Source organism: Xiphias gladius, chromosome 17, assembly GCF_016859285.1.
Source record: "Xiphias gladius isolate SHS-SW01 ecotype Sanya breed wild chromosome 17, ASM1685928v1, whole genome shotgun sequence".
Taxonomy (NCBI): Eukaryota; Metazoa; Chordata; class Actinopteri; order Istiophoriformes; family Xiphiidae; genus Xiphias; species Xiphias gladius.
Window position 1 is genome coordinate 153,997 of NC_053416.1, and position 25,568 is coordinate 179,564.

Here is a 25,568-nt window from a genome sequence, read left to right on the forward strand (position 1 = left end):
ATGGTCATCATTTAATTATTATTTCTAGATTATTTAAATTTGACAATAGTGTGACATGACGGTAGAATATCCTGGAATATGAACAGAAAAATTAGACCAAAAAAAAGAGAAATAAAATGCGTTGAAATCAAGAGAAAAAGGTTGTGATGTGAAAGTAAACTATTAAGTTGCTGACTGAAACGCTGAGGTATTTATCTGAATATGTCATTGTGCAGAAAGGCTCTGCTATGTTGATATGTACGGTCATAGCCTGATTAACTTCCAGAGGGGCCCCCATTGTCCCCACTATACATGTCAGTTTCATTATTTCCCCAGAAAACAACGAGGACTCGACAGCTGAAATGATTAGATCATTGATTGATTAGTCAATTGACAGAAAATCAGTCGGTAACAGTTTTGACAATCGATTCAACATTTGAATCATTTTTAAGCTAGGTCTCCCTCTATGAGGCCAGAACCACAAGATGGAGGATGGAGGACCTGACAGAGTTTATATTGTACGTTAGAGGTGAAAATTTCAAAAAAGAAAAGTGTGATTAATCAAGTTATACAGACCCAAATGATGTGGAGTAAACCTGGGGGTATATGTTTGTTTGGTGTGCCACAGGGTTCTTTACTGGGCACCAGTTTATTTTCAGCACTGGAAGTTACATTATTCAGAAACATGAAATTTCAAACTGTTTATATGCTGATGATTTATGTGAAAAACTGATGAATCTTCCGACCTTCAGTGTTTCAACATTTACCGTCAGAAACGACTGAAAGTGTTTGTTTCATGTTTTTAGCTTCATTAAAATGTTTTATTTGTCACTTCTACTTTAATGTAAAAACAGTCCCTTCATTATAATATTCAGAGACATTATTATTATTATTATTATTATTATTATTATTATTATTATTATTATTATTATTATTATCATTATTATCATCATTGTATATTGTCTTTTCTTTAGATTGCGGATATAACTAAAGGTTTTCAGCCTCAGTTAACAGAATGATCTTTAAACACATAATGTTAAAAATTTGTTTTGTTTTTTTGTCAGTTGCACAGTTTTTCTGACGCTTAAGTGTTTTAGTTTAGACATTTTTACAGTGTCCCCTGTCACACTTGTTATGAGAAAATTAAAAATAATAAAAGTAAAATAAAATGTGTGAGTTTCCTGAGGTCATGAAAACACTGAGCGGTGTGCAGCAGTCATTTTTAGGTTTCCATGGTAACAAAGGTTGACCTGCAGACTGAAGTGAAAATAACAAACATCAGAGAAACAGCTGTGTAGTACATTGTCCCTCTGTGAAGATTATCATGTTCATTCAGTCGTGTTGTGTCATTAGACATCATCTATAGTGACATCATGCTGACAGGCAGTTCTGATTGGTCTGACTGATGTGATGTGAATGCAGCATCAGCTGATGGATCAAATGTTTGTAAATGACAAAAAGAGTCATTGAATAATTATTATATGAAGGTAATGATGCGCACAGAAGAGCCTCCTGCTTCTCTGATTTGGTTCAGTCACCTGACAGGTGTTACTGATGACATCACAGTCACACCTTGGTGCTGGGCAAGTGGCTGTCAGCAGCTTCCTCTGCCGCTCCTCCTGGCTCCTCCTCCTCCTCCTCCTCAGGTGTCGGCGGGTCATTAGACGCCTTGAAACCTATGAAGGAGGGGCTGAGGGGAAACCGTTTGAGCCAGTGAGTCCGCCTGACCACTCCCATCCCCAGAGGAAGATCATAGGATGAGGAGGAGGAGGAGGAAGATCTCCACTCGACTAAACCTCGCTCCTTTCTGGAACCTGAAGACACACAAAGAAGAAAATATCCTGTAAACACAAACACACACAGGATCGAAGCACAACGCTTCAGAAACACCTGCAGTCCTCCCAGACCTGCTCGTCCCTTTAATGTAAAAGTCAGGACGACATTTCTCCAGCAACACGACTCCAGTGTGAAGTGACGTCAGATGAACAGACTGCAGCAGGAAACACAAGAGATTAAGTGTGAGGTTCGTTCTGCCTCCTGACGTTGCTTCGGTATCACCTCAATAAACTGTGAAACTCTCTAAAGACTCAGTTTGAAGTTGCTGAGATTCTTCTCTTATCAGACCAGTCGCGGTGCGAACAACCACAGTAATTATCTGACCAACAGTCTCCATGTAATTCTTAAAATTCATTCCTTCCAGTTGCGTGGATTAATCAATGAAAATCCAGTCCTGTCATTAACGTGCTCTCTCAGGTCTTCTGAGCTGCAGCAGAATTCACTCTGTAACACCATTAAATGAGGAAACTGATGTGAAAATGCATGAGTGTATTCACTGTGAGAGGAGGAAAGTCTCGGTAACAGTCTGAAGTCTCAAAGACAAACAGCGTCATTTCAGCATTTTCATGTCTGAAAAGGTTTCAGTTCTGTCCCAGCTCCCAGCTCTCAGCTATTCCCTACTTGGATTACTTCCTCTAAAATCCCGAATCAGATCAGAGTCAAGGTCTGTCAACGTCCCCTACAGGCTGCTCAGGTCATTACAGACACAACACAGAGGGATTTAGACCTGTAGCTGCTTAATATTCTATTTCAAATCCACTGTAACATCACACACAATCACACATAAACACAGGCACACTGTTTATGTTTGTTTCTCTCCATCACTATGAGACATGTTCATCTCACTCAACACTGTCACCCAAGGCAACAGGTGACCTAGTGTGTGTGTGTGTGTGTGTGTGTGTGTGTGTGTGAGCAGCTTTCACTCTGTCTCTTAAAGAAACAGTCCCACATTTTTATAAAACCTTCTCTAACATTCAGATGACTTAGTATTCAGTACTTTGGGGCACGATTACCTTAGCTTAGCATAAACACCGAAAACAAAGGAGAACTGCTAGCCCTGCTCTGTCCAAAGTTCAAATATAAACTTACCAAGACATTTTGGGTTCACTGATGAACAATCGTTTAATTTGAACACAAACTGACATGTAAAACACATTTCTTTGCTGTGTGTGTATGTGTGTGTGTGTGTGTGTGTCTTACTTAGGTTACTTTTGGGGACAAATTTCAGACTAAAGAGCTGTTAACTGAGGATGGCTTGTACAACTGGGGACAAAAGCAATGTCCCCAATTGACCCTTCACTAAGGCCCGCCCCTTTGTTGTTAGCCGCTGCTAGTCCGTCAAGCTGTCAGAGCTAGCATGGCCCCCACACTGTCACTAACTGCACTCCCTGAAGAAATATTATCAAGGTTTGGGAAAACGAAAAAGCAGTTTTAGAGAGAAGCAGACAGAAGGGTCTACAGTGTGTGTTCGAGGGATATATCCAGGATGTCAAACTCAGACTCAGCAGCAAAAACACATTAAAAAGTTAAAGATAGAAGCTAAAGCTTACAGATCACAATATAAAAGCAAACCACCACATCACGTGGCAACGAGATAGAAGACTATGATACTCTAGGAGCAACGCTATTCCTGTAAAGCAGGGTCTGTTCACTGTTATGGAGCACGGCCGTACAGTTGTCGGACCATGGTCGGAGTTGGCCGATGCTACAAGATGATTTGCCAGTCTGCATTCGAGGGGCGTGACTTAGTGAAGGGTCAGTTGGGAAAAAGCAGATTTTTGGTTCAGTGGTTATGGATTACGGTTAGGTTAAGTCTCCAGGAAATGAATGCAAGTCTATGTAATTTTCCCCAAAAGTGACAAAAGTTAACATCTGTGTGTTTGTGTGTGTGTGTTTGTGCGTGTTACCAGGTATTGTGTTGTCGAGACAAAAAGCCAAAAATCCTCCAACGAACATCTCAGTGGACAGAAGAACCGTAAGGATCTGATCCAGCTCTGCAAGACCTTAATACACAAAACTGATCCGTAAGATCTACATCTATCAGAGCTGCACATAGAACTGATCTACATCTATCAGATCTCACCTGTTTGGATAGAGTTAGGGTGCGAGTCCAGGTACGTTGGCAGTGTCAGACCAAAGAACATTGAGAACCCGAGAACAAAAAGATTTCTGGATGAGTTCAAATCCACCAGCTGCAGGTTGGACAGACCTACAGCAGTGATCATACCTGAGAAACAACAACATGCCTGGATTATTGTAACATCACTAACACACCTGTATTAATACTTGTTACCTTTGACTGTGACTCACCGAATAATGTGCAGAACATCCCTCCGAGGATTGGATCTGGCAGCGAGGCAAACAGAGCCGTGAACTTCCCGACTGATCCCAACAGGAACATGATGCCTGCGCCGTACTGCACCACCCGCCTGCTGCCCACCTGCACACAGGGTCAATGATTCCAACATCAACACCATGAACTGATTGTGGAGAACACTTTTATACTCCCCAGTGCAGGTGTGAGTCCAAGTCCAGGTCATAGAGAGGTCTGGGGATCCCTCATAATCAGAAACATTGCAAATTACCAGCCAGTCAATTACCTCTGTCCTTGAACCAGTAAGGTCAGGACCAGTAAGTCCAGTACCAGTACGTTTCTACCATGCATATGAACCCCTGTCAGGTGGGCATGCCCTCAGTTACCTTGGTGATGCCCAGAACACCTATATTTGGACTGGAGGAGGTTGATCCGTTTCCTGTTCCTAAAAGACCAGCAATGATGCAACAAACGCCCTCAGTGAAGATCCCCCTGAAACACACAAACAAATACTGTCAAACACCTGGGTGGTGGGGGGGGCGTCCGCCATGTAAGATGACATTTCTACCTGTTTACTTCCTGTCTTCCTGTCACCTGTTGATGGCGTGGACCGGAGGGGGCGTGGCTCCAGATAGACGAGCACAGGCGTAATAATCTCCAATCGACTCCACGATTCCCGCCAGGGTCGCACTTAGCATCCCCAACACTCCAGGAACCGTAACAACCGGCAACCCCCATTGACCTATCAGGGACCAGAGGCAGCAGAAAGAGGAAGTCAAAGATCTATCTTCATCATCATCATCTCTGTCCTTGCAGAGGGTTGTCCTAACTGGTCTGCCTGTGATCTCTGACCCCTGACTGACTGTTTCATGTTCACAGAGGAATGTTAGAAGCAAGTTTCTTAACAGGTAAAAAATACAGACAAAACCCAGGGACTAAATGACCCTGGATTACTGCCACCCACACCTGAAAACCTTGAATTTGTTAAACTGTGATTGGCTGATGTGAATGACAGTTTTGAGGCCTGTGGTTGGCTGACTTACAGGGATAGGGTACCCTGAACCAGGGTGATGAAGTCATGATGTCACCGCGAGCGTCCGTCCGAGCTTTGTGTCCGTAACTGTCAGGGTCGCTCGGCAACAGGTCGGTCAGAGTGAGGACGTAACAGACGAGCCAAACCAACATAATGGCGAGAATGATCTGCGAGAACAGAAGTTAAAAACTCACCTGTCACATGACACCATCACCTGTTTTTTTTGTTTTTGTTTTTGTGTACACATGTGTGTGAGTTATTTATTTACAGGAAACATCTTGAAGATCTGTACTCGGGTGGACCTCAGTCCTTTCTTTATGCTGTAAACAGGAACAGGAAGGGATGTCGCTCTCAGGTACTGAGCAAACAGCACGATGAGCAAAATACACCTGAAGAGAGAGAGACGGTTGTCTGTCTGTCAACCATTTTGTAGTTAATATATGGCCAGTTTATTAGGGTTTAAAAGAAACAGACAAGTGGACAGACAGGTGGACACAGAGATTAAAGCAAAAACTATCTGACTGGAGTGGAGGGGAGTGGGTGCTCGGGTCGGGTTGGGGGTTGATTACACAGACTCGCTGCTACGCGCTACATTTGCATTAGTCTAGAACGTTAACATGTATTAACTAACTTGGTTGTAATTGGCCAGTGAGCCCAGTCCCAGAACATGCAGGCAGCCTGCTCTCATTTGCAGGCCAGTAAAGAGACCAACAGCGATGGTGTAGACTTTATGGATTTTATGTGGTGGCCCACTGGAATCTGTCCCAGTTTGCCCGATGGCCAGTACACCACTGTGTGTACACACTTTCTGGCCTTCACTTTTTTTCCACCATGCAGTCGTCTCCCATAGATCTTCGTGTAAGGAGGACGGAAACAGCTGAGAAGAAAGCAGACAGCGTGTACATACCCTCAGCCTCCATGAATATTTGCGTTTTCGGTCAAGAACTGTCTGTTGATCTTTTTAATAGCCTACGTTCCACATCTCACGGTAGAACGTTCTACCGTGAGATGTGTAGATCTCTTAGTTTCATAGAGCTGCTGGGCTCACTGTGTCACCCCCCTCCCCTCGCTGTTTTCGCCTTCAGATCTACACTGATGTCAAACAGACAGGTGGACAGACAGGTGTACAGACAGACAGGTGTCTCACAGTGCTGACAGGCCCCAGTGAGACCCGGCTCTGTCTCCAGCTGTGGTGAAGACAGACAGGCCGATCAGAGAGACAGTTGGAGTGATGGTGAGTGGACCGATGTACTCCAACAGCAAACCTGGCAATCCACACAGACCGATCACAAGCTCCACCAGACTGGAGACGATGATGGCCCCCTGGATCTGAGACACACAAACAAACAAATCAATAATTTATTTACACAAAAAATAAAACCCTTCACCTTGATATTAGCTGGACTCTGCAGAACCACTGATGGACATGAAAACTATCCTATAATGTCCAGAGCTTTCGGTCTTTTGGGGTGAATTTGAGCCACACCTGATGCCGCTGCAGAACTTTTTAACTCTTCAGAGACCTCTGTGAGAGAAAAGTCTTCCCCTGAGTCTCCCTACCTTGCTTTATTGAGTCAGTCGGGTTCAGGAGTTCCACCATTGTGGATCGTTGAGGGTGACAGAAAGTACCTTCTCCATGACCTTTCTGAACTCTGCAGTCCTTCTGAACACCTGATACATGTCTGCTTCAGGACTCACCTGGACTGGCCAAATGCACAGTGGACACAATAATAAGCAGGTACCTCTCTGATGCGTGGCTGCCAGATGTGTGAGGTGTTCAGTGGAAGACTCCAGTTCCCATAAATCTCCTCTGCAGAGAAAATACAGAGCAAATCACGTTGTTATTATTATTGTTATTTACAAAATCAAAACTATAAAAATTATATAAGAGACAGGCAGACAGTCTCACCCTCACTTGGACACCTCCAGCGGTCCAGACTGAGGATCGCCTGAGCAGGAATCAGGAAAGCAAATGCACTGGCCTGAAACAGAGGAAGTCTACACACACACACACACACACACACACACACACACACACACACACACACACACACAAACAGAGAGGTTTTAGACTCACCCGACTCTCTCAGACTCACCCTGACTTACTCAGTCTCACCTTACTCCCACGGTGGTCTGGATCAGAGTTGTAACTCCGACGGTGGTGAAAATGGTTCCGATCAGCTGACTGATGGTGTTCTGGTCTTGACCAACACACATGGCCTCAGCCAGGAGAAACGGTACCGCTACAGTCCCGCTGAAACACGTCAGGTAATGCTGTAGATAGATTAGAAAAGGTGACATCGTCATCAACCCTTGTTTTACTGGATTGGACAAACCCGTGTCTTGCTGGCCTGTCATTGGTCTTTGTTTCTTAAACCCAGTTTAATTTTAGTCTAATACCAGTCTAATCCCAGTCTAAACCCAGTCTAGTGCCAGTTTTACCTGTAGTCCCAGTAAAATACACAGGTACCAAGGTGGAACATCTTCGATGGTATAAATCATGTCTGACGCTGCCCTCTTTGGTTCAATTGGCTGTGTAGTTTTTCTGTCTTCTCCCATTGGCAGGTCAATCCTGTCTTCCTTGTGACTCCGCCCCTCTGCCAGGTAATCATCATTCTGATTGGACAGACAAACAGACAAACCTGTGATTACCGCACGTCATTTATAACATTTGGTCACATTATGGAACTACAAGAAAAAACATGTTTGCAACAGATACATATAAAAGAAATTTCTTTTTTCCCAACTGTCATCCATCATCCATCTTTGAAAAGTCTGTTCATCAGAAAACAAAGAAAAAAATTGAAGATCAAACCTGCTGTTCTTCTTTTAGACAAAAAGGTCCAGTTTCAACCTGAGAAGGTGAAACGCCTGAGCTCACCTGGACAGGTACAACAATCATCCAAAACGTTATGACCGCTCACAGAATAAGCAATAGCGTTGATTATCTCGTAACAACAGCACATCAGACTCTTGGATATATCCGACTGTGAGTAAAGATTCAACATCACTTACTTTATATGCACATATAAGTCTTTCCTTTATACTTTTTCGATTGTTTGGAGACTCAAACAATTTGAATAACTTGTGATCATGAGAGAACATAGATGATACATGCCAAGTGCCATGAAGATCTGATCTGAACTGACCCTAACACTAACCTTAACCACTGACCTGAAAGAATCAGCTTCGTAAGGCTTTTGGTATTTAATCTGAAATTTGTCCCCAGAATTAGCCTATGACAGACACACACACACACACACACACACACACACACACACACACATATGTCTTATATTAGTTGTGAAGACACTCATTGACATAATGCATTCACCGTAGCCCCCCCTTATCTCTGCTGCAGGCTATAGGGTCCAGGTGTCATGACCTGCTTCTCAGTTCCCATTGGCCCCTGTTTTCTTCTCCCTGACCATGTTTTTTCCTTTCATTTCCCCAGACCTGCCATTTTCCATCCGCCCACCAGATGTCCCCGGATTCACCTGTTCTCCATTTGTAATCACCTGAGTTTCCCTGCCCTATCAAAAACCTGAACCCACTTCCCTCATCAGCCCTAGCTACTGTTCATACTTGCCATTGCCACCAGCTCATTGTCAGTTTGTCTGTTTATGTACCTGTTACTAAGTATTTCCCTGTGTTACCAGCCCATCTTCCAGTTTATCCACCCATCTGCATTTATAAGCCAGTTTTTGTTCATTTATTAAAGTTACTTCACTGCATTAGACCTCCTGTGTGTCTGCATTTGCGACGTCCCTACCGGTGCTACTTCCATTGGCCGTGACACCAAACTACATTCGCTGCTCGGGTCCAGGTGCATTGTGGGTAATGTAGGCACCAAGTTTGAGAAAGAAGAAGAATGTGTGGAATAAAAAAGATGACATCTCTAGTTCAGCTGCATTGGAAATCCATGTAAGAGAATGTAACAGGACAGATACAGAACACACCCGAACACTCCTGAACACACCCGAACACACCTGAACACCCGAACACACCTGAACACTCCCGAACACACTTGAACACTCCCGAACACACCCGAACACACCTGAACACTCCCGAACACACCTGAACACTCCCAAACACACCTGAACACTCCTGAACACACCCGAACACACCTGAACACTCCTGAACACACCCGAACACACCTGAACACTCCCAAACACACCTGAACACACCTGAACACTCCCAAACACACCTGAACACTCCTTAACACACCCGAACACTCCCAAACACACCTGAACACTCCTGAACACACCCGAACACTCCTGAACACACCTGAACACACCTGAACACTCCCGAACACACCTGAACACTCCTTAACACACCCGAACACTCCTGAACACACCTGAACACACCTGAACACTCCCGAACACACCTGAACACTCCTTAACACACCCGAACACTCCCAAACACACCTGAACACTCCCAAACACACACCCGAACACACCTGAACACTGAACACTCCTGAACACACCTGAACACACCTGAACACTCCCGAACACACCTGAACACTCCTTAACACACCCGAACACTCCCAAACACACCTGAACACTCCTTAACACACCCGAACACTCCCAAACACACCTGAACACTCCTGAACACACCCGAACACACCTGAACACTCCTGAACACACCTGAACACTCCTGAACACACCCGAACACACCTGAACACTCCTGAACACTCCTGAACACACCCGAACACACCTGAACACTCCTGAACACACCCGAACACACCTGAACACTCCTGAACACACCTGAACACACCTGAACACTCCTGAACACTCCTGAACACACCTTAACACACCTGAACACTTGAACACACCTGAACACACCTGAACACTTGAACACACCTGAACACTCCAGAACACACCTGAACACTCCTGAACACACCCGAACACTCCTGAACACACCCGAACACACCTGAACACTCCTGAACACACCCGAACACACCTGAACACTCCTGAACACACCTGAACACACCTGAACACTCCTGAACACTCCTGAACACACCTGAACACTCCCAAACACACCTGAACACTCCTGAACACACCCGAACACTCCCAAACACACCTGAACACTCCTTAACACACCCGAACACTCCCAAACACACCTGAACACTCCTGAACACACCCGAACACACCTGAACACACACCTGAACACTCTGAACACACCAACACACCTGAACACTCCCAAACACACCTGAACACTCCTGAACACACCCGAACACTCCTGAACACACCCGAACACACCTGAACACTCCTGAACACACCCGAACACACCTGAACACTCCCAAACACACCTGAACACTCCTGAACAAGCCCGAACACTCCTGAACACACCTGAACACACCCGAACACACCTGAACACTTCTGAATACACATGAACACTCCTTAACACACCCGAACACTCCTGAACACACCCGAACACACCTGAACACACCTGAACACTCCTTAACACACCCGAACACTCCAAAACACACCCGAACACTCCTGAACACACCCGAACACACCTGAACACTCCTGAACACACCTGAACACACCTGAACACTCCCAAACACACCTGAACACTCCTGAACAAGCCCGAACACTCCTGAACACACCTGAACACACCCGAACACACCTGAACACTTCTGAATACACATGAACACTCCTTAACACACCCGAACACTCCTGAACACACCCGAACACACCTGAACACACCCGAACATTCCCGAACACACCTGAACACTTCTGAATACACATGAACATACACAGCTGTGATGTCCAGAAGTTCAGACAGACTTGTTTTCTCTCGGCATCAGTGCTGCCGTTTTCCATCTTTCTCAGATCCACTGTCAGTTTCTCTTTAACAGGCTCATTTAACTGATCAGAAGTCAGTGTGTACTGAGAAAAGCTGGAATGTGTTCAGAACAGTGACAAACCTGTGATGTGGAAACATTTAATGGTTAATCTGAACAGAAGGAACCTGAATCTTTTGATTAAAAGTTGATAAGTTGATCAGGAAAAGTTCATCAGTCCACTTGTCTTACAGTCCACCGCTCCTACAGCTCACCTGTCCCACAGTCCAACTGTTCTACAGTCCACCCGACCTACAGTCCACCACTCCCACAGTCCACCTGCCCTACATTTCACTGTTGAACAGAAACCAGCACTGTTTTTGAGACAATATTCAATCAATAATCAATAGTTTACCTTACAGTCGTCTTCCATTTCACCCGTGGCAGTCTGTCTTCTGGATGATCAAGCACAAAAAACTGAAAAAAGAGGGAGAGTTTTAGTGTTTCAGGTGAAAGTCCACAAAGATTAGATTATTAACCAGCACACACACACACACACACACACACAGATCATTTCTCCATGAGACAGAAACTTCTCACCTGTGCAGGTGTTACAGGGTGTGTTACTTTCACTGATACAATGGGTTTTATGATCAGTGATTATTTATTATTGATTATCACTGAAGTCCACAGTCTGTGTGTTGTTACGTTCTCACAAACTCTCTGTTTGTTTTTACTTATTTTTCAGTTACACACCTACAGAGAGAGGACAGGTGTGTTGTCAGCAGGCGTGTTTCCATTCACCTGTTTTTATACATATTTGAATGTCACTGAAAATTACAAAAAAATAAATCAGTGTTAACAGTGTCGGGTGTAACAGCAGCTGTCGAAAACAGACTGAGTGAATAAATGCTGACGTACAGGAAGCATGAAGAGAGGAAACCATCAGGTCTGCGTGGAGCCACGAGGAGCCCGGAACCTTCCTCGCATTAACACATGGAACCGACAGAAAAGTCAGATTTCCATCATGTTCTCCACAAGGTTTCCATTGTTGGAGGTTTGACTGGAGCTCTTTCAATGACCTTGTCTCGCTGTGCCCTCTTCTTCTGTGGTTGTTTAATGGCAGCGACTGGAGAATCAGCTCCACCAGCTGTTTATCAGCTCATACTCACACAGCAGCAGTGGAGGGAAACAAGACTTGACGTTTTACTTTTTAATATTTTCTCAGAGGAAACATGTTTCCAGATGGGACACCTGGAAATGCAGCCAATCAAAAAACAGCGGCTTCAGGTGATGACAGGAATCATTAAAGACATGAGGCCTGTCATCCTGAACTTGAAAAGTAAAACCAGAAGAAACTGAAGACATTAAATTTTCATCATCATCATCATCAGTCTGTTCATTTGTATAAAATGTTTCTTCTGTCTGATTAGAATTCAGGTAGAAATCAAAGCCAATAAATTTGTTTCTGTTGTTCTTTATTGTCTCTTTATTATAGACTGTATTAAACTAAAACATTTCGATTGAACGTCGTCAGTGACGAGGAAATAAATCCTGTGATGATGATGTTTGATGTTTGTCTGATGTTTGTCTGAAATTAAATCAAATCTGAACATTCTGTTTCCTGAAATTTATTAAAAAAAGAAAACTACTTCCACCCGATTCTGATCCCCTATGATCACTGATCAATAATCCAATAAAACTAAACTGTTTTACACATGCAGCCTTTTTATTGCATTTATCATCTGCAGTTTGTACACAATATTACAATAATAATAATAATAATAATAATATTAATAATAATAATAATTTCTCTATTTTGTCATCACATATTTGCATCATTTTCAGATCAGACACGATTCAAACCTTCAAAAACCAGTTTAGACCAGTTTAAACCAGTTCGGACTGTGGATCCGCCTCCTGGTTCTCAGGTGTACAAACAGAAATATAAAAACTCTCGAGTCTGTTTCCTCTGTAGGACCTGGTCTCTGTGGGACCTAACCTCTCTGTGAGATTGGACTCTGTGGGACCTGGTTCCTCAGTTGACAGCAGGACAACATTGTCATGCTTCTGTCTGTTAGAGTGAAGAAACAGCTGACTATTGATCAATTATTGGAGTTGATTATGTGAAATGTCTGGCAAATAAAACACAATGAATTTAGAGTTGAGTTTTACTCTCTGTTTCATTTCCCAACATTCAGGTCTAAACTCTAACCTTTGTCACCATTAAAAGTTCTGCTGGAGAAAAACTAAACACTTTATGAATTGATTTATTCTGTTGTTTAAAAAACAGAAATATTTCAAATAAACTTTAGTTACTGAGTCTTAAAACAGCGGAATCTGCCTTTAAATATCCACCATTTTCAACTCACTGAAACCACCAGAGTCAAATAAAAAGTCCTCATTAACCTTGTGAAACATGTACATGGGGCTCCTCACGAGAACTGTTCATCCAATGTCCACGTGGAAGGAGGGGTGAAAACTCTCAACCAATCAGGATCCAACCACTGAAAGTACCTGTACTTAATATAAGCTAATCAAAGGCCAGATTTAGTTTCAGAACTTAGAGAAAGAGAAACTGAAAAAAGGCCCAGAACCAGTTCAGTTCGTATCTTAGCATGTTTGGCCACGCCCATTGATGGTGGGGGCCAGAACACATCTGTACAGGTATGAGCAGTCAGGTGAAGGACAATTCTCTTTCTGTACCTGATCAATAATCAATAAACTGCCGGTCAGTCACACGGCCTGGAGCTACACTAACAATCTTTTGTGCTATGCTAGGCTAACAGCTTCCACCTGTTTCCAGTCTTTGTGCTAAGCTAAGCTAACATGTCCTGACTTATCTCGGCACTGATGTCTCACTCCTCTGAAGAAAAACTGTTTCAAACTGCACCTGACAGGTGTGTCCTCAGGGGCGGAGCCTCAGGTCTGTCTCCCTGTGAGATTTTCAGAGGAGAGACGGTGCATTTAGGTGCAGCAGTGAAGTTTGTAAAACTGAGCTCTGACTCTCTGCCGGTGAACAAAATAAAGACTAAAAGGTTCATCTGTGAGCTGATCTGACTGCTGATTGGAGGACGCAAATCAAATGTAATGTCACCCCTCTTAACCTGGTATCCATGGAAATGCTAATATCAAACTGATCAATATGTTTCCTTCTCTTAATAAATATAAACTCTTCACTTAAATAATCAGTGATTATTGATTATTTATGTCCATGTGATCAATCATCAGCCATTCGGACTCCGCCCACAGCCTCTCAGCCAATCATAGCACAGGATTCTCAGCGTCAGCAGCTCTTCAGAGTCGTACTGCAGAGAGAGAAACAGGTGTCACTGATGATGTCATCAGCAGGTCGGCCACATGATCAATCATCATCAGATTAATAAGGAGCCTCTTGGTGCTGATCTGGGTCATCTGCTCGTAATACGCAGGTCCCAGAACAGGACCAGACATGAATCAGAACAGAATTAGATCAGGAGCAGAACAGGACCTTGATTGTGGGAAAAGACAAAAATGTGATGTCAAAATCCATCAATATCTGTATTTTATATTGATATTTGTCCACCAGGAGTAAACTCTGGTCAGTCACTGAGGACTGAAAATATACACGTGAATACAGTTTAAACCAGTAAATAAAAGGACGATTCCAGAAGATACTGGTCTCAGACTTTGACCTCCTTTAAACTCGGGTTAAAAATCTTTGTGTTCGGCACTGCCTGTGATTGAACCTTAAAGGACAAGTTAACACTTTCTGAAAACAACACTAACGTGTCCATATGAAGACTATAACAGGTTTTTCTTGTTGTAGTCGCTCCTCCACATGCTGCTCGTGGCAAGTGATGGAGGACAAATCCACAGTCCTCATTCTGTGTGAAAATATGTTGTGAAGTTTAACCAAACATAACATGATACTTCAGGGAATTTCTGGACTAAAATGAGCCAAATCCTGGACAATTCACCTCGTGTTTTCAACTCAGACTCGATAAATGTTAGAATATATGGTATTTTCACCCAGAACCCAGACTGTGGATTATGTCTCCATCACCGAGACTTGAATAAACTTTATGAACAGATCTTTTCTGTCAGTATGAGAGCAGGAGCGAAAACAGTGCTGAAAAAATGTGAATCTTTAAATTCTCATCTTTACCCTCCTGTCCTGAACCTGCATCTCTGCTCTTAACTTTTTCATTTCCTGTAAAAAGGTTTCTATTTTTTCATTTGAGTTTCAATGTTCTATCATTTTTATGTTAATCACAAAATGCGTGTTCTCCATGAAAACATTAATCTTGTCTTTTCACTGTTAAACTCCACTTCCTGTCACCCATTTCCTCACACATGAACGCAGCCGATAAACAAACTAAATTGTGTCTCTGACACTTTCTGAGCAGTTAGTGCTGATTTCGTCTGAGAGGTTTTATAAAAACAGACCACAGATCATCTCACCCAACCCCCCTCGAGGTTGAGGATCACTCAGACAGGGTGCCAACCCAAAAACTCTAATCCCAGCATTTTACCAGCACCTGTAATTTTTAATATATATCTAGTCAGCTTATGTTGGTATTTTCCAAAACGGAGCCATTACCAGACTATATATTTTTTCAGTATTTAGACAGTACCTTCTAGTATTTTCTGAGTATCTAGCCAGAACCTGATTATATCGTACAGTATTTAGCCAGTACCTGCTGGTATTTTCCCACTCCGGTTATCAGAGGTGCTTTTACCTAAAATCAGCAACATGCCATGTCAACATTGTTGGATTAAAACCTGTCAACACTTTTTATGAATCAGATCATTTTGTTTTTATTATTTGTAGGTTTCTGACTAATTTTATCCACTGATTTTACTAATATTGGTCAAACATCTCATTGGAGTCCTGAACAGATTTTAAGATTAAAAACCGAAAACATGCTTATATTTTATTTTGTTGTTGCTGATTTTTTTGGTAAAATCAGCTCTGGAGACCCGTTTACCAATCATCTGTTTGCAGGTGAGAAAATCTGAGCATGAAGTATGCTGCCAGCGTGCTGCTGAGCAAGGCATCGCTGTCACTCCTACAGTAAAACCACCACAGAAGAAGAAGAGTTTAAATGATGACGACGATTCAAAGAGAAGTTTGACAGTTTATTAATAGATTTAAAACATCAGAAAAACATGTACACAGGTCGACTCTCAGACGGATTCTCTTTTATCTTTTATTTGAATTATTTTTGTATGTGTTTCCGTTATATTGTCCAAACAGTTTTTAGTTCAGAATCTCTGATCTGCAAACAGACGGTAAATAGAGTCTGACAGCTGGAACTACAAATAGCAGAGAGGGAAAATCCATGTTCGTCATCATCATTATCATCATCATCAGAGGGCAGAGCGGCTGTCCTGTCTAACAGTCAGTGTGTCCTACCTGTCCTGCCTGTCCTACCTGTCCGTCTGTCTGTTGATAAACTGAGGCTCGGGGTCTAAAACACAGAGTGGGTGAGACATCAGCAATGTCGTCTCCATAAAACACCTCTGAGCTTCAAATCAAAAGTCTTTAAATCAACAGAGTCAGGCAGCAGCAGAATTATTTCTAATCAATGAAAACACCCTGAGGAGGTAACAGGCAAGCTGTGATGATCAATAAGTTTGATAAGTGATCAGAGAGTCTGTTTGATCAAACATGAACAGCTCTGTACGACACTCATGATTCCAGAAATGTTTCAGGATACGGGTCTGAAAACATGGATCAAAACCTCCAATGAATCTGGTTTTGTCGTCAGAAATTCAGCTTCCTATACAGGACTATGGGGACATGGTCTGATGCAGGTCTACAGGAAGTGATATGTTACCAAACTACGGGGACAGGATCTGATACAGATTTACAGGACCGGATATGATATAAAACTACTGGTACATTCTGATACAGGACTACAGGGACATGATTTTATGCAGGACTACGGGGACGTGATCCGATCTAGGACTACAGAACTTGATGTGATGCAATGCTACGGGGACATGATCTGATGCAGGACTACAGGACTCGATCTGATGCAGGACTAAGGGGACATGATCTGATGTAGGCCTTCTTTGAGTTTCAGTCCAGTTTGTATCATTTCCGTAGGAGCACTGTTACCATGACAACTTTCCCGTGTTCCTGTTGGATTGTGGGAGATTGTTCAGTATATGAACCAATATGAGAACACAGCGACATCACAGCGGCTGTACTGATCACTTATCAATAGGTTTATATCAATCAGATCAAACATTAAAGTCTGAAGATTCAGATCACGCGTTGAAACTAAAAACCTGCGACAGTCCGGACCGCTCTGACTCAGCTCAGGACACTGTTGGGGACCTCCAGCCTCAGTTTCAACAATTATTTGTGTTTCACAGTTTTTATCTTGATATCTTTGTGAACGGAAACGAAGCTTCTTTAAAAAGGAAAAAAAAAGTTTTCAGTCTGGACGTTCTGCAGCAGAACCCCGGGGAAACTCTAAACAGGAAGTGGCACAGCAGCGTGTCAGCGTTTCACACTGCCATTGCTGGACCAACGAGGGGCAAAAAAGTCTGACTGAACCATTCAACACAAAAATGTGTTGTACGAAAACAAGAGTTTTGAATCAAAACGTAGTTGACGAGAAAAATCTGTGATTCGGGAACGAGAAAAAAAAGGGTCAGACATCAATAATTTAATCAAATCGATCAACTCTGTTTCCAGTACAGCCAAGCCTAGCTTAGCAACTGTTAGCTTAGCTCTGCCATTTGGATCTTTAATTAGTGTTTATTTTACATCATCGATTCTCTTTTGCTGATTTATGATTATTGATGTAAATGTGTGACACTGTGATGTAGTTGTCACCATGCTGAATTCGTCATTGCAGTTCTCCAGTGATTTAGTTTTCTCATGTGAAACAGATTAACAGCAAACCGGTTGAAGAACTCCTGACCTTTAGCCCAGAAATCCTACATTTCCCACATTGCACCTGGTCTGTGTCTTTCATTAGAGCCTCCCTGCCTGGTATACTTCACACCTCCATTTTCTAACAGACTGATGACATCGCTGTGACATCACTATCACTGTGACATCATCAGTTATTTTCGTTTACAAGGATGATGCGTAATTCTTTAATAAACCAAACAAAGATGACGCTGTGACTCTGTGGCAAGTGGAAACGCTGCCGCTGACTGACACCTCATACCTGCAGGAACTGAGGCCCTCCGTGATCACAGGGAGGAGACCACAGAGATAAGCCAGCCCCCCCCCCCCAAACACTGACAGGTAACCCAGAAGCTCCACCCCCTCCCCCCAAACAGGAAGGGCAGAAAAAAAAACATCGTCTATCTGTCTGCGTCAGTCTCAAAAAAACAGGATTCTGTCTGAGAGGGGGCGGGGACAAGCCCCCTCCACTATATAGAGGGGACAGGGCAGTGATATGGGAGGGGAGTGGGGGGAGGTTGCTAACAGTAGCGGATGCTACGTCTCGAACTGCGTGAGCAGCGCTCGGACTTCAGGCGTTAGTTGTTTGGCGGCGCTGGCGGCCTCGGCGATTGCACGGCGGTATGGGCCCTTCCTCTTCCTGTCGAAGCGAGATTGGAAGGTCTCCAGGAAGGGCGACAGCTGGGCCAGTGGCAGGAAGGAGGTGGTGGGGGAGCCAAACCAGGAGACTCTCGCCTCCTGTCGCACTGCCAGCCCCGTGTCACCACGCCGTGCCACCGTGATGCCGAGCACCCGAGCCGGCCACCAGGGGAAACCATAGATCTTCGCCCAGACAATGTCGCCGACGCATACTGTCCGACCGTCAGGGAGCGAACACTTGGACACCGATTTGGAGAAGACAGAGGAAGACGACGAAGACGAGGAGGAGGAGGAGGATGTGGAAGACTTGCGGCGCCTCTTCAGTTCAACTCCGTCCTCCTCCTCCTCCTCACCGCCAGCCTGTCTCTCCTCACTGTCGGCTCTGGAGGGAGGGGTGACAGGAGAGGAAGAGGGAGGGCACCGAGGCGCTAACGAGGAGGAGGAAGGGGGAGCGGGAGCAGGGGGAGAGGAGAAGGAGGGCAGATCTCCGGGGGGCGGGGGGTCAAAGGTCTCTGTGGAGCTGCACTCTGAGTGGGACGAATCCAGGGAGGAGGAGGAAGAGGAGGACGAGGTAGGAGGCTCCACTACCTGCCCCTCACCTCCTCCCCCTCCCTGATCTGTCCCCTCCTCCACCACAGGGTGGACCTCCTGCATTTCCACGACAACACTGATTGCACAAGAGGAGGGAGAGGCTACTGGGGGAGACGCTGTGGTTACGGGAGGTGGTGGGGCTGAGGGCTGAAGCGGGTCCGATGTGGTGACGGGGCTTAAAGCAGGTTTGGGGGGTGATGAGCGAGCGCTCTGTTTGGGCAGGGGGGAGGAGGAGGATGCCTGGCTGTCGTCAGTACGATACCTTTGGGGTTTGAGGCGCATTCTGGGTGGCAGCGCCGTGTGGGAGCTCGAGCTGACGGTCGCGCCAGTGAGGTGCTGCAGGCGGCGTGTGAAGTGGACCTTCTGGCTGTGGTTCTGCAGGGCAGCAGCTCGGGTTACAGCCTTGGTGCGATCCTGGCTCTGGATCTGACTCTGGTTCTGGCTCTGGTTGTGGTCTTTGGGCCGACGATGCGGCGGTGGCTGCGAGCTCCTTGCCAGCTTCTTGAGAACCTGACGCGCTTTGGAGTGATCGCCAGCAGAACTTTTGGCCAGACCCTTCTTAGAGTTCAGCTTCAGACGCATGCGGCTGGACGAGGATGATGACGAGGATGAAGATGAAGCCACGCCCCTCAGGACACGGCGAGAGGAAGATGATGATGAAGATGACACACAGATCCCTGATGACGACCGTCTGTCGGCGGCAGTTCGTCCTCCCTTGTCGTCGCTCCTCAGCCGTTTGACCTCAGAGGAGATCGGTGCCTCAGCCGGCCTCCGCCGCCGAGACGCCTCCTCGCCCCTCAGATCCACCGGGCCCCGCCGTGCCTCCCTGTGACCACCTGATGCCACCACACCTTTGCACTTGTCACAGAGCACCTGGCGGGGACGGAGCTTGATGGCGTTCATGATGGAGGTTGGCTCCTCGCAGCGATAGCGCCGCTTTGGCCGTTTGATCTTGCGTGGCGGTGGCTGAGGTAAGGCCTGGTTGTAGGTGTCCCTGATGAACAGAGGAGGGGGGTACGGTGCCCCCTCCTGGAACAGCGGTGGCGGTTTGGAGGTCCAAGGTTGAGGGGGCGGGGGGCTGACGGTGACTTCCTCCTGTTTGGTGGACGGGTCGTCAATGGTAACAGGCTCTGACTGTAGAGACATCTGAGGTCGACTCCGATCATCCCGTCTTGGAAACACCGTGATGGGAATACCGTACGGTCCAAACCTAAAAATACGCACAGACACACAAACACATACATATAGAATGAGAACCTTAGACACTCAAATACAGCTGAACAGGCGTGAGACCTGAACCTGTGATCAGAGATTAAGACTAAAGCTCTGGTCTGGAAAAAAGAAAATTGTCTGGACCTAAAACTCTCGTTTGAACCTGAAATTAAAACTCTCAGCATCTTTTTAGAAAATGATAAATTTTTGCTACAAGGAACACAATTTATTATTATAGATATTTTGAGATAAACTTTGACATATAAGAAACGATGCTTAGCAAACTTTGGATCCTCCTCAACAGTTTCATTGGTGTTCTTTTTTTATGCAATTTGTTGGCAGGAGATGGCTTCACATAATATTACAGCAAGAACAACTATCATGCTTGCTAGATTGATGAGACTAGATACAGATGTGTGTCTGTGTGTTCAAAAGCAGCAGTGTGTATCTGCAGGAGGGAATGAGAGGGCCACCGATCTACAGTATCCATCATAACTGTAAATGCTGAGTCCATTGTGTGTGGATTGTGAGAAAAAAGGGCTATAAAACTGCCTGTGAAGCCTCTACAGAACTGACGAGCTGACCTCTGTACATCAGTTTGTATTTTAGTAAATATATATATTTATTTTTGACTTCTCTATAAACCATCTTTGTTTTTCTGGGATGGCAAAGGTAGTGTGGACTGAAAGTTTAATGAGATAAAACCCAACTCAGTGTTAAAGATACAACTGAACTTGTCCATGAACAGACAAGGAAACTAGTGATCAGGCTGACTGTCTTATTTTTTTTCTTTACTGTTTTTATTCTGATCACCTCTCAAATAAAAAAAATGTGCATCTAAAAAACATAAAATAGAATAAAGGCAGTGATGACTAACCAAACAGATCAATCAGGAAAAGGAGAAGGAACCAAAACCTCCAGAATGTTTGAAGTGAGTGTTATTAACATCTCTCAGAGTCAGGGTTCAGTGAGAAGTTTGGATGTCCTGAACACGTTTTATTAATGCTGATCTTTTAATACAGAATTCAGTTCATAAGGCTTCCGTAAGACATATTAAATTCAGTAAAGAAATTTACTGTAAAATATGTTTGACAAAAGAAAAACAGTGACGGCAAATTGGAGCATTAGATTGACAGGCGGATTGGTGCAGTGTCAGCGGTAATGCGGATGTTGTACTGGACCGCTCCAGTAAAGAAAGAGCTGAGCCAAAAGGCAAAGCTCTCGATTTACCAGTTGATCTATGTTCCAACTCTCACCTATGCTAATGAACTTTGGGGAGTGACCGAAAGAATGAGATCATGGATACAAGCGGCTGAAATGAGTTTCCTCAGCGGGATGGCTGGTGTCAGCCTTAGGGACAGGATGAGGAGCTCTGACATCCGCGGGAGCTTGGAGTAAACCTGCTGCTCCTTCTCGTTGAAAGGAGCCAGTTGAGCTGGTTCAGGCTTCTGATCAGGATGCTTCTTAGCGCCTCCAATGGAGTGCTTTTGGACACATCCAGCTGGTAGGGGACCCCAGGGTAGACCCAGAACTTGCTGGAGGGATTGCATATCCCAGAGGAACTGGAAAACATTGCTGGGGAAAGGGAACCCGGGAATACCATGCTTACCCTGCTGCCACCGCAACCAGACTCCGGATAAGAAAATGGATGGATGGAAGAGGAAAAGACAAATATATTCCTCATCTCATCTAAAAATTTAATGTAGAGCTGCAACAATTAGTCGATTAATTTATGAAAAGAAAATTAATCAGTAGCAAAGCTGGTAATCGATTTTTTGTTTCATCTTTCAAATAAAGATGCAGAAATATTGCTTGTTCCAGCTTCTCAAAAGTGATGATTCGCTGTTTGTTTTTTTATTATTTGTGATGTGACATGAACTATTTTATGGTTTCGCACTGTTGTTCAAATGAAACCAGACATTTAAGTCACTTTGGGCATTGAGAATTGTGAAGGGTGTTTTTAAAAACTTTTTGATATTTTATAGACTGATTATACATGAAAATAATCTGCAGATTAATCTATAATGACAATAATTTTTCCTTGCAGCTCTAGTAAAGTGTGCTATAATATTTAATATAATACTGCAAAACATCTGCAAAGTAATGCTCTAGTAATTAGCAGACCTTTGTCTTATAATTTATCTATAATAATACCACCAGAGCTAGAATAATTAGTCAATTAGTCCATACACAGAAAATTAATCAGAAACTATTTAATAATAAGCTATTATCAATGTGAGTCCAGTTATCCTGTGTGATTGTCAACTGAATATTTTTGGACTTTATTATTATTCTGGGGGGGGCGGGGGTTGGACTGTTAGTCTGAACAGGTAAAAACCCCAGCAACACTTGCAGTATAAAGAACAACTTAATTGATTGACAAACATGCTTCAGTTTGTGGCCTTCATCAGGGCCAGGCTGGTTTGACAAAGTTATTCTGTGGTAAAAGTGTTGCCTTAGCTCTTCAGATTTTTTCCTTTTCCATGCACCTCGGAAGGCCACAAACATTTTACAGAACAAACAATTATTAGAGAAAATAACCTTTACATTACAGATTTTTTCCTTTTCCATGCACCTCGGAGGCAACAAACATTTTACAGAACAAACAATTATTAGACAAAACATTAATTAATAATGAAAATTATCAATAACTGGAGCCCTAAATACTGAAAAAAGCAGCATTTAAAAATTATAAAAACCAAACAAATTCTGCTTATCAAGGACAGGGCTGCAACTAACAGTCATTTTCATTATCAATGAATCTGCTGATTGTTAATCATTTGAACTGTAGAAACATCCAAAAACAATAAATAAATGTCCATCACTGTGTCCCAGAGTCCTTGTTTTGTCCGACCAACAGTTAAAAACCCCTAAATACCATCAAATATGTGGCAGTGTTTATTTGAAAAATCAGTTAAATTAATCGATTATCGACTGACGAGCTGAGCTTGATTAACGTTACATGTCAGACAGGTGTGTTAGTCTTTTTCCTGCTGGAGAGAATTCATAATAATTTAATATAATTTAATATAAAAGTATTAAACAGTTTCGTATCAGTAATAAAAACGTAATGGACTTTAAAACTAATTAAATAAAGTTTTACCTTTTGGAAACGTCCATTAGCACCCCGGAGAAAACCTTCTCCCCCAGCCGGAAGGACACCACAAGCGCGTCATCGATGACGTGGTCCAGGGAGACCAGGACCTCGGACCCGGGACTCAGATCCTGAAAGGAGGCGAGCGAGGGAGCATCGACACCGGTTCCAGGTCCGGGTTCGGGCCGGGAGGAGTCCTCCTGTTTCACGGTGTCCGTCATCAGCCGCCTTTTCGGGGACCGACAGGATGGGGACAAGTCCCGCAGGCCGGGGCCCGCCGGCTCCTCGGTCCCCGCTGAGTTTTTACCGTACCCGATCTCCGGGTCCAGGCTGTCCAGACTGACTGGGACCGACAGCCGGTCCGCCTTACCGTCCAACATGGCGTCCTCCGCGGGCCCGGGCCTCAACTCCGGTTGGACCACAACTGTGTATCCCCGTTCTCGGCCCGCTGTCTCGGCCCGGTCCGTCGTCACGTTGGTGGTCGGTTCCGCCGGTTCGACCAGAGAGAGGCCGGCCTCGGTGACGGGCGGCGGAGCCGGGAAGGAGTGCAGGAAGACGGCGGAGGGCTGTGGGTCTGGCAGGATGCTGCGGTACGCTGCTTGCACCGACACGTTCCCGCCGCCCTCTGGATCTCCCGGTAGTCCGGGGGAGAACCGGTCCATACTGATCCGGTCCACCGGGAAGTTGTTGATTAGTTCGTCGGTTACGACGTTTTCACAGAGAGCTTTTCCCGCCGCGGGCTCCGGCTCTGGCCTGACATGGCGGCGCTCCTCCCCGTCCCCACCATCCTCCAGCCGGGGGACGACCAGCTCCACAACCGGGCCGGACTCAAAGGACCCGTTGGACTCCAGCGGGGCTCCTGGGAGTTCCGGACCGCCCGGGCCTGGTTCTGGCGGGCCCTCGTCGTCCGTCGCCGCGGTTGATGTTGTTGTCGGAACCGCCGCAGCTCCTGGCTCTGCAGCCACGGCCGCCATTTTCTTCCGCTATGCTCCCGAGCAGCGACTCGCCCCGCCCTCCCACAATGTTGCCAGCTGCGCAGGAGTACTGCCATTGGCTTCAGTCCCTGTCATTCAAAAGAAATAAGGCAGAGCGTCGTCTCTGATTGGCTGATTCTGTCAAATTTCTGTGAGGATTCAGACAGCCGCCAGGGGGCGTTTACCTTTTAAAATAAACAAAAACATCAGGAATACAGATCAATAAACAGCTGATCAATCAATATATGGTCAACAACAACCTAATCAGTTAATTTGTGATCTGTCAATATATGGTCAAGACAGTGAAACATTTTCTGTTCTTCAGGCTCTGTGCTTCAGTACATTCAATTTGAAATAAAATAATGGATACTACATTAGATTGCCAAGTCTCAGCTTTTATTTGAGTAGGTTTACATCAGTATAGAAAGAACTGTGTGGGAGATATGACCCTTTAAACACATAGTCAAAAAGTAATTGGACACTTGGCTACTAAATGTTTCTTGGACAGGTATTTGTTGTTTCAATGTTGGTTCATGCACAAAACAAGCTCACGTGTGGCTCAGAGTTGACTAAGAGTTGAGACTTTAGGTTGAGGTGGACCTGTATGTCAATATGACCAGTGAAGAGGTGATCGTGTGAGTGAAGAAGATAACGACGAGGCTCAAATAAAGCAAAAATCTATCAGAAATATCAAAGGTAGTTGGTTTGGGTACTTTCTAAAAAAGCCGGTTGTGCACAGGAAAACTAGAAAATGTGAAATGAGCTGGTAGACCGAGGCCCACAAGTCTTGTGGATCAGCAGAAAACCCCTCGCTTGGTGAAGAAAAACCCATTTATGACTGCACAGCAAGTCAAGAATGGTCTCCAGGATGTAGGCAAACATGTTTCCTTGTCATCAATCAAGAGGTGACTTCATGAACAGAACCTCAGAGGATTCATCACAAGTTGCAAACCACTGGTAAACTTCAAAAAAACAGAGAGGCTGTAGTTAAAAAAAAACACACAAAAAGAAACAACATTGCATCATTCAGCAGGACACGGATGCTAAACATGCGGCCAAAGCAACCACAGAGCTTTTCAGGGTGAAGAGGTGGAATATCCTCAACTGGCCAAGTCTCTCACCTGTCCTCAGTCCAACTGAGCAGCAGTCCACTTGGTGAAGACCAGACTAAAGGCAGAGAAGACCCCCCAACAAC

General features: G+C 44.6%; 2 protein-coding genes across 2 annotated transcripts; both read right to left on the bottom strand.

Annotated features, from left to right (window-relative positions):
* On the bottom strand, positions 1-11,430 carry slc23a1 (solute carrier family 23 member 1). Its single transcript, XM_040151273.1, has 14 exons — positions 11,369-11,430; positions 7,608-7,781; positions 7,282-7,439; positions 7,075-7,163; positions 6,908-6,975; positions 6,313-6,494; positions 5,434-5,554; positions 5,176-5,332; positions 4,727-4,874; positions 4,519-4,624; positions 4,129-4,258; positions 3,902-4,045; positions 3,726-3,821; positions 1-1,793 (listed from the first exon to the last, which is right to left on the bottom strand). Exons 1-14 carry the CDS (start codon positions 11,384-11,386, stop codon positions 1,546-1,548), a joined length of 1,839 nt encoding a protein of 612 aa, XP_040007207.1. The 5' UTR covers positions 11,387-11,430; the 3' UTR covers positions 1-1,545.
* Positions 11,431-16,061: 4,631 nt separating this feature from the next.
* pwwp2a (PWWP domain containing 2A) lies at positions 16,062-24,440 on the bottom strand. Its single transcript, XM_040151535.1, has 2 exons — positions 23,409-24,440; positions 16,062-20,303 (listed from the first exon to the last, which is right to left on the bottom strand). The coding sequence occupies exons 1-2, from the start codon at positions 24,371-24,373 to the stop codon at positions 18,401-18,403; spliced, it is 2,868 nt and encodes a 955-aa protein (XP_040007469.1). The 5' UTR covers positions 24,374-24,440; the 3' UTR covers positions 16,062-18,400.
* Positions 24,441-25,568: the final 1,128 nt, after the last annotated feature.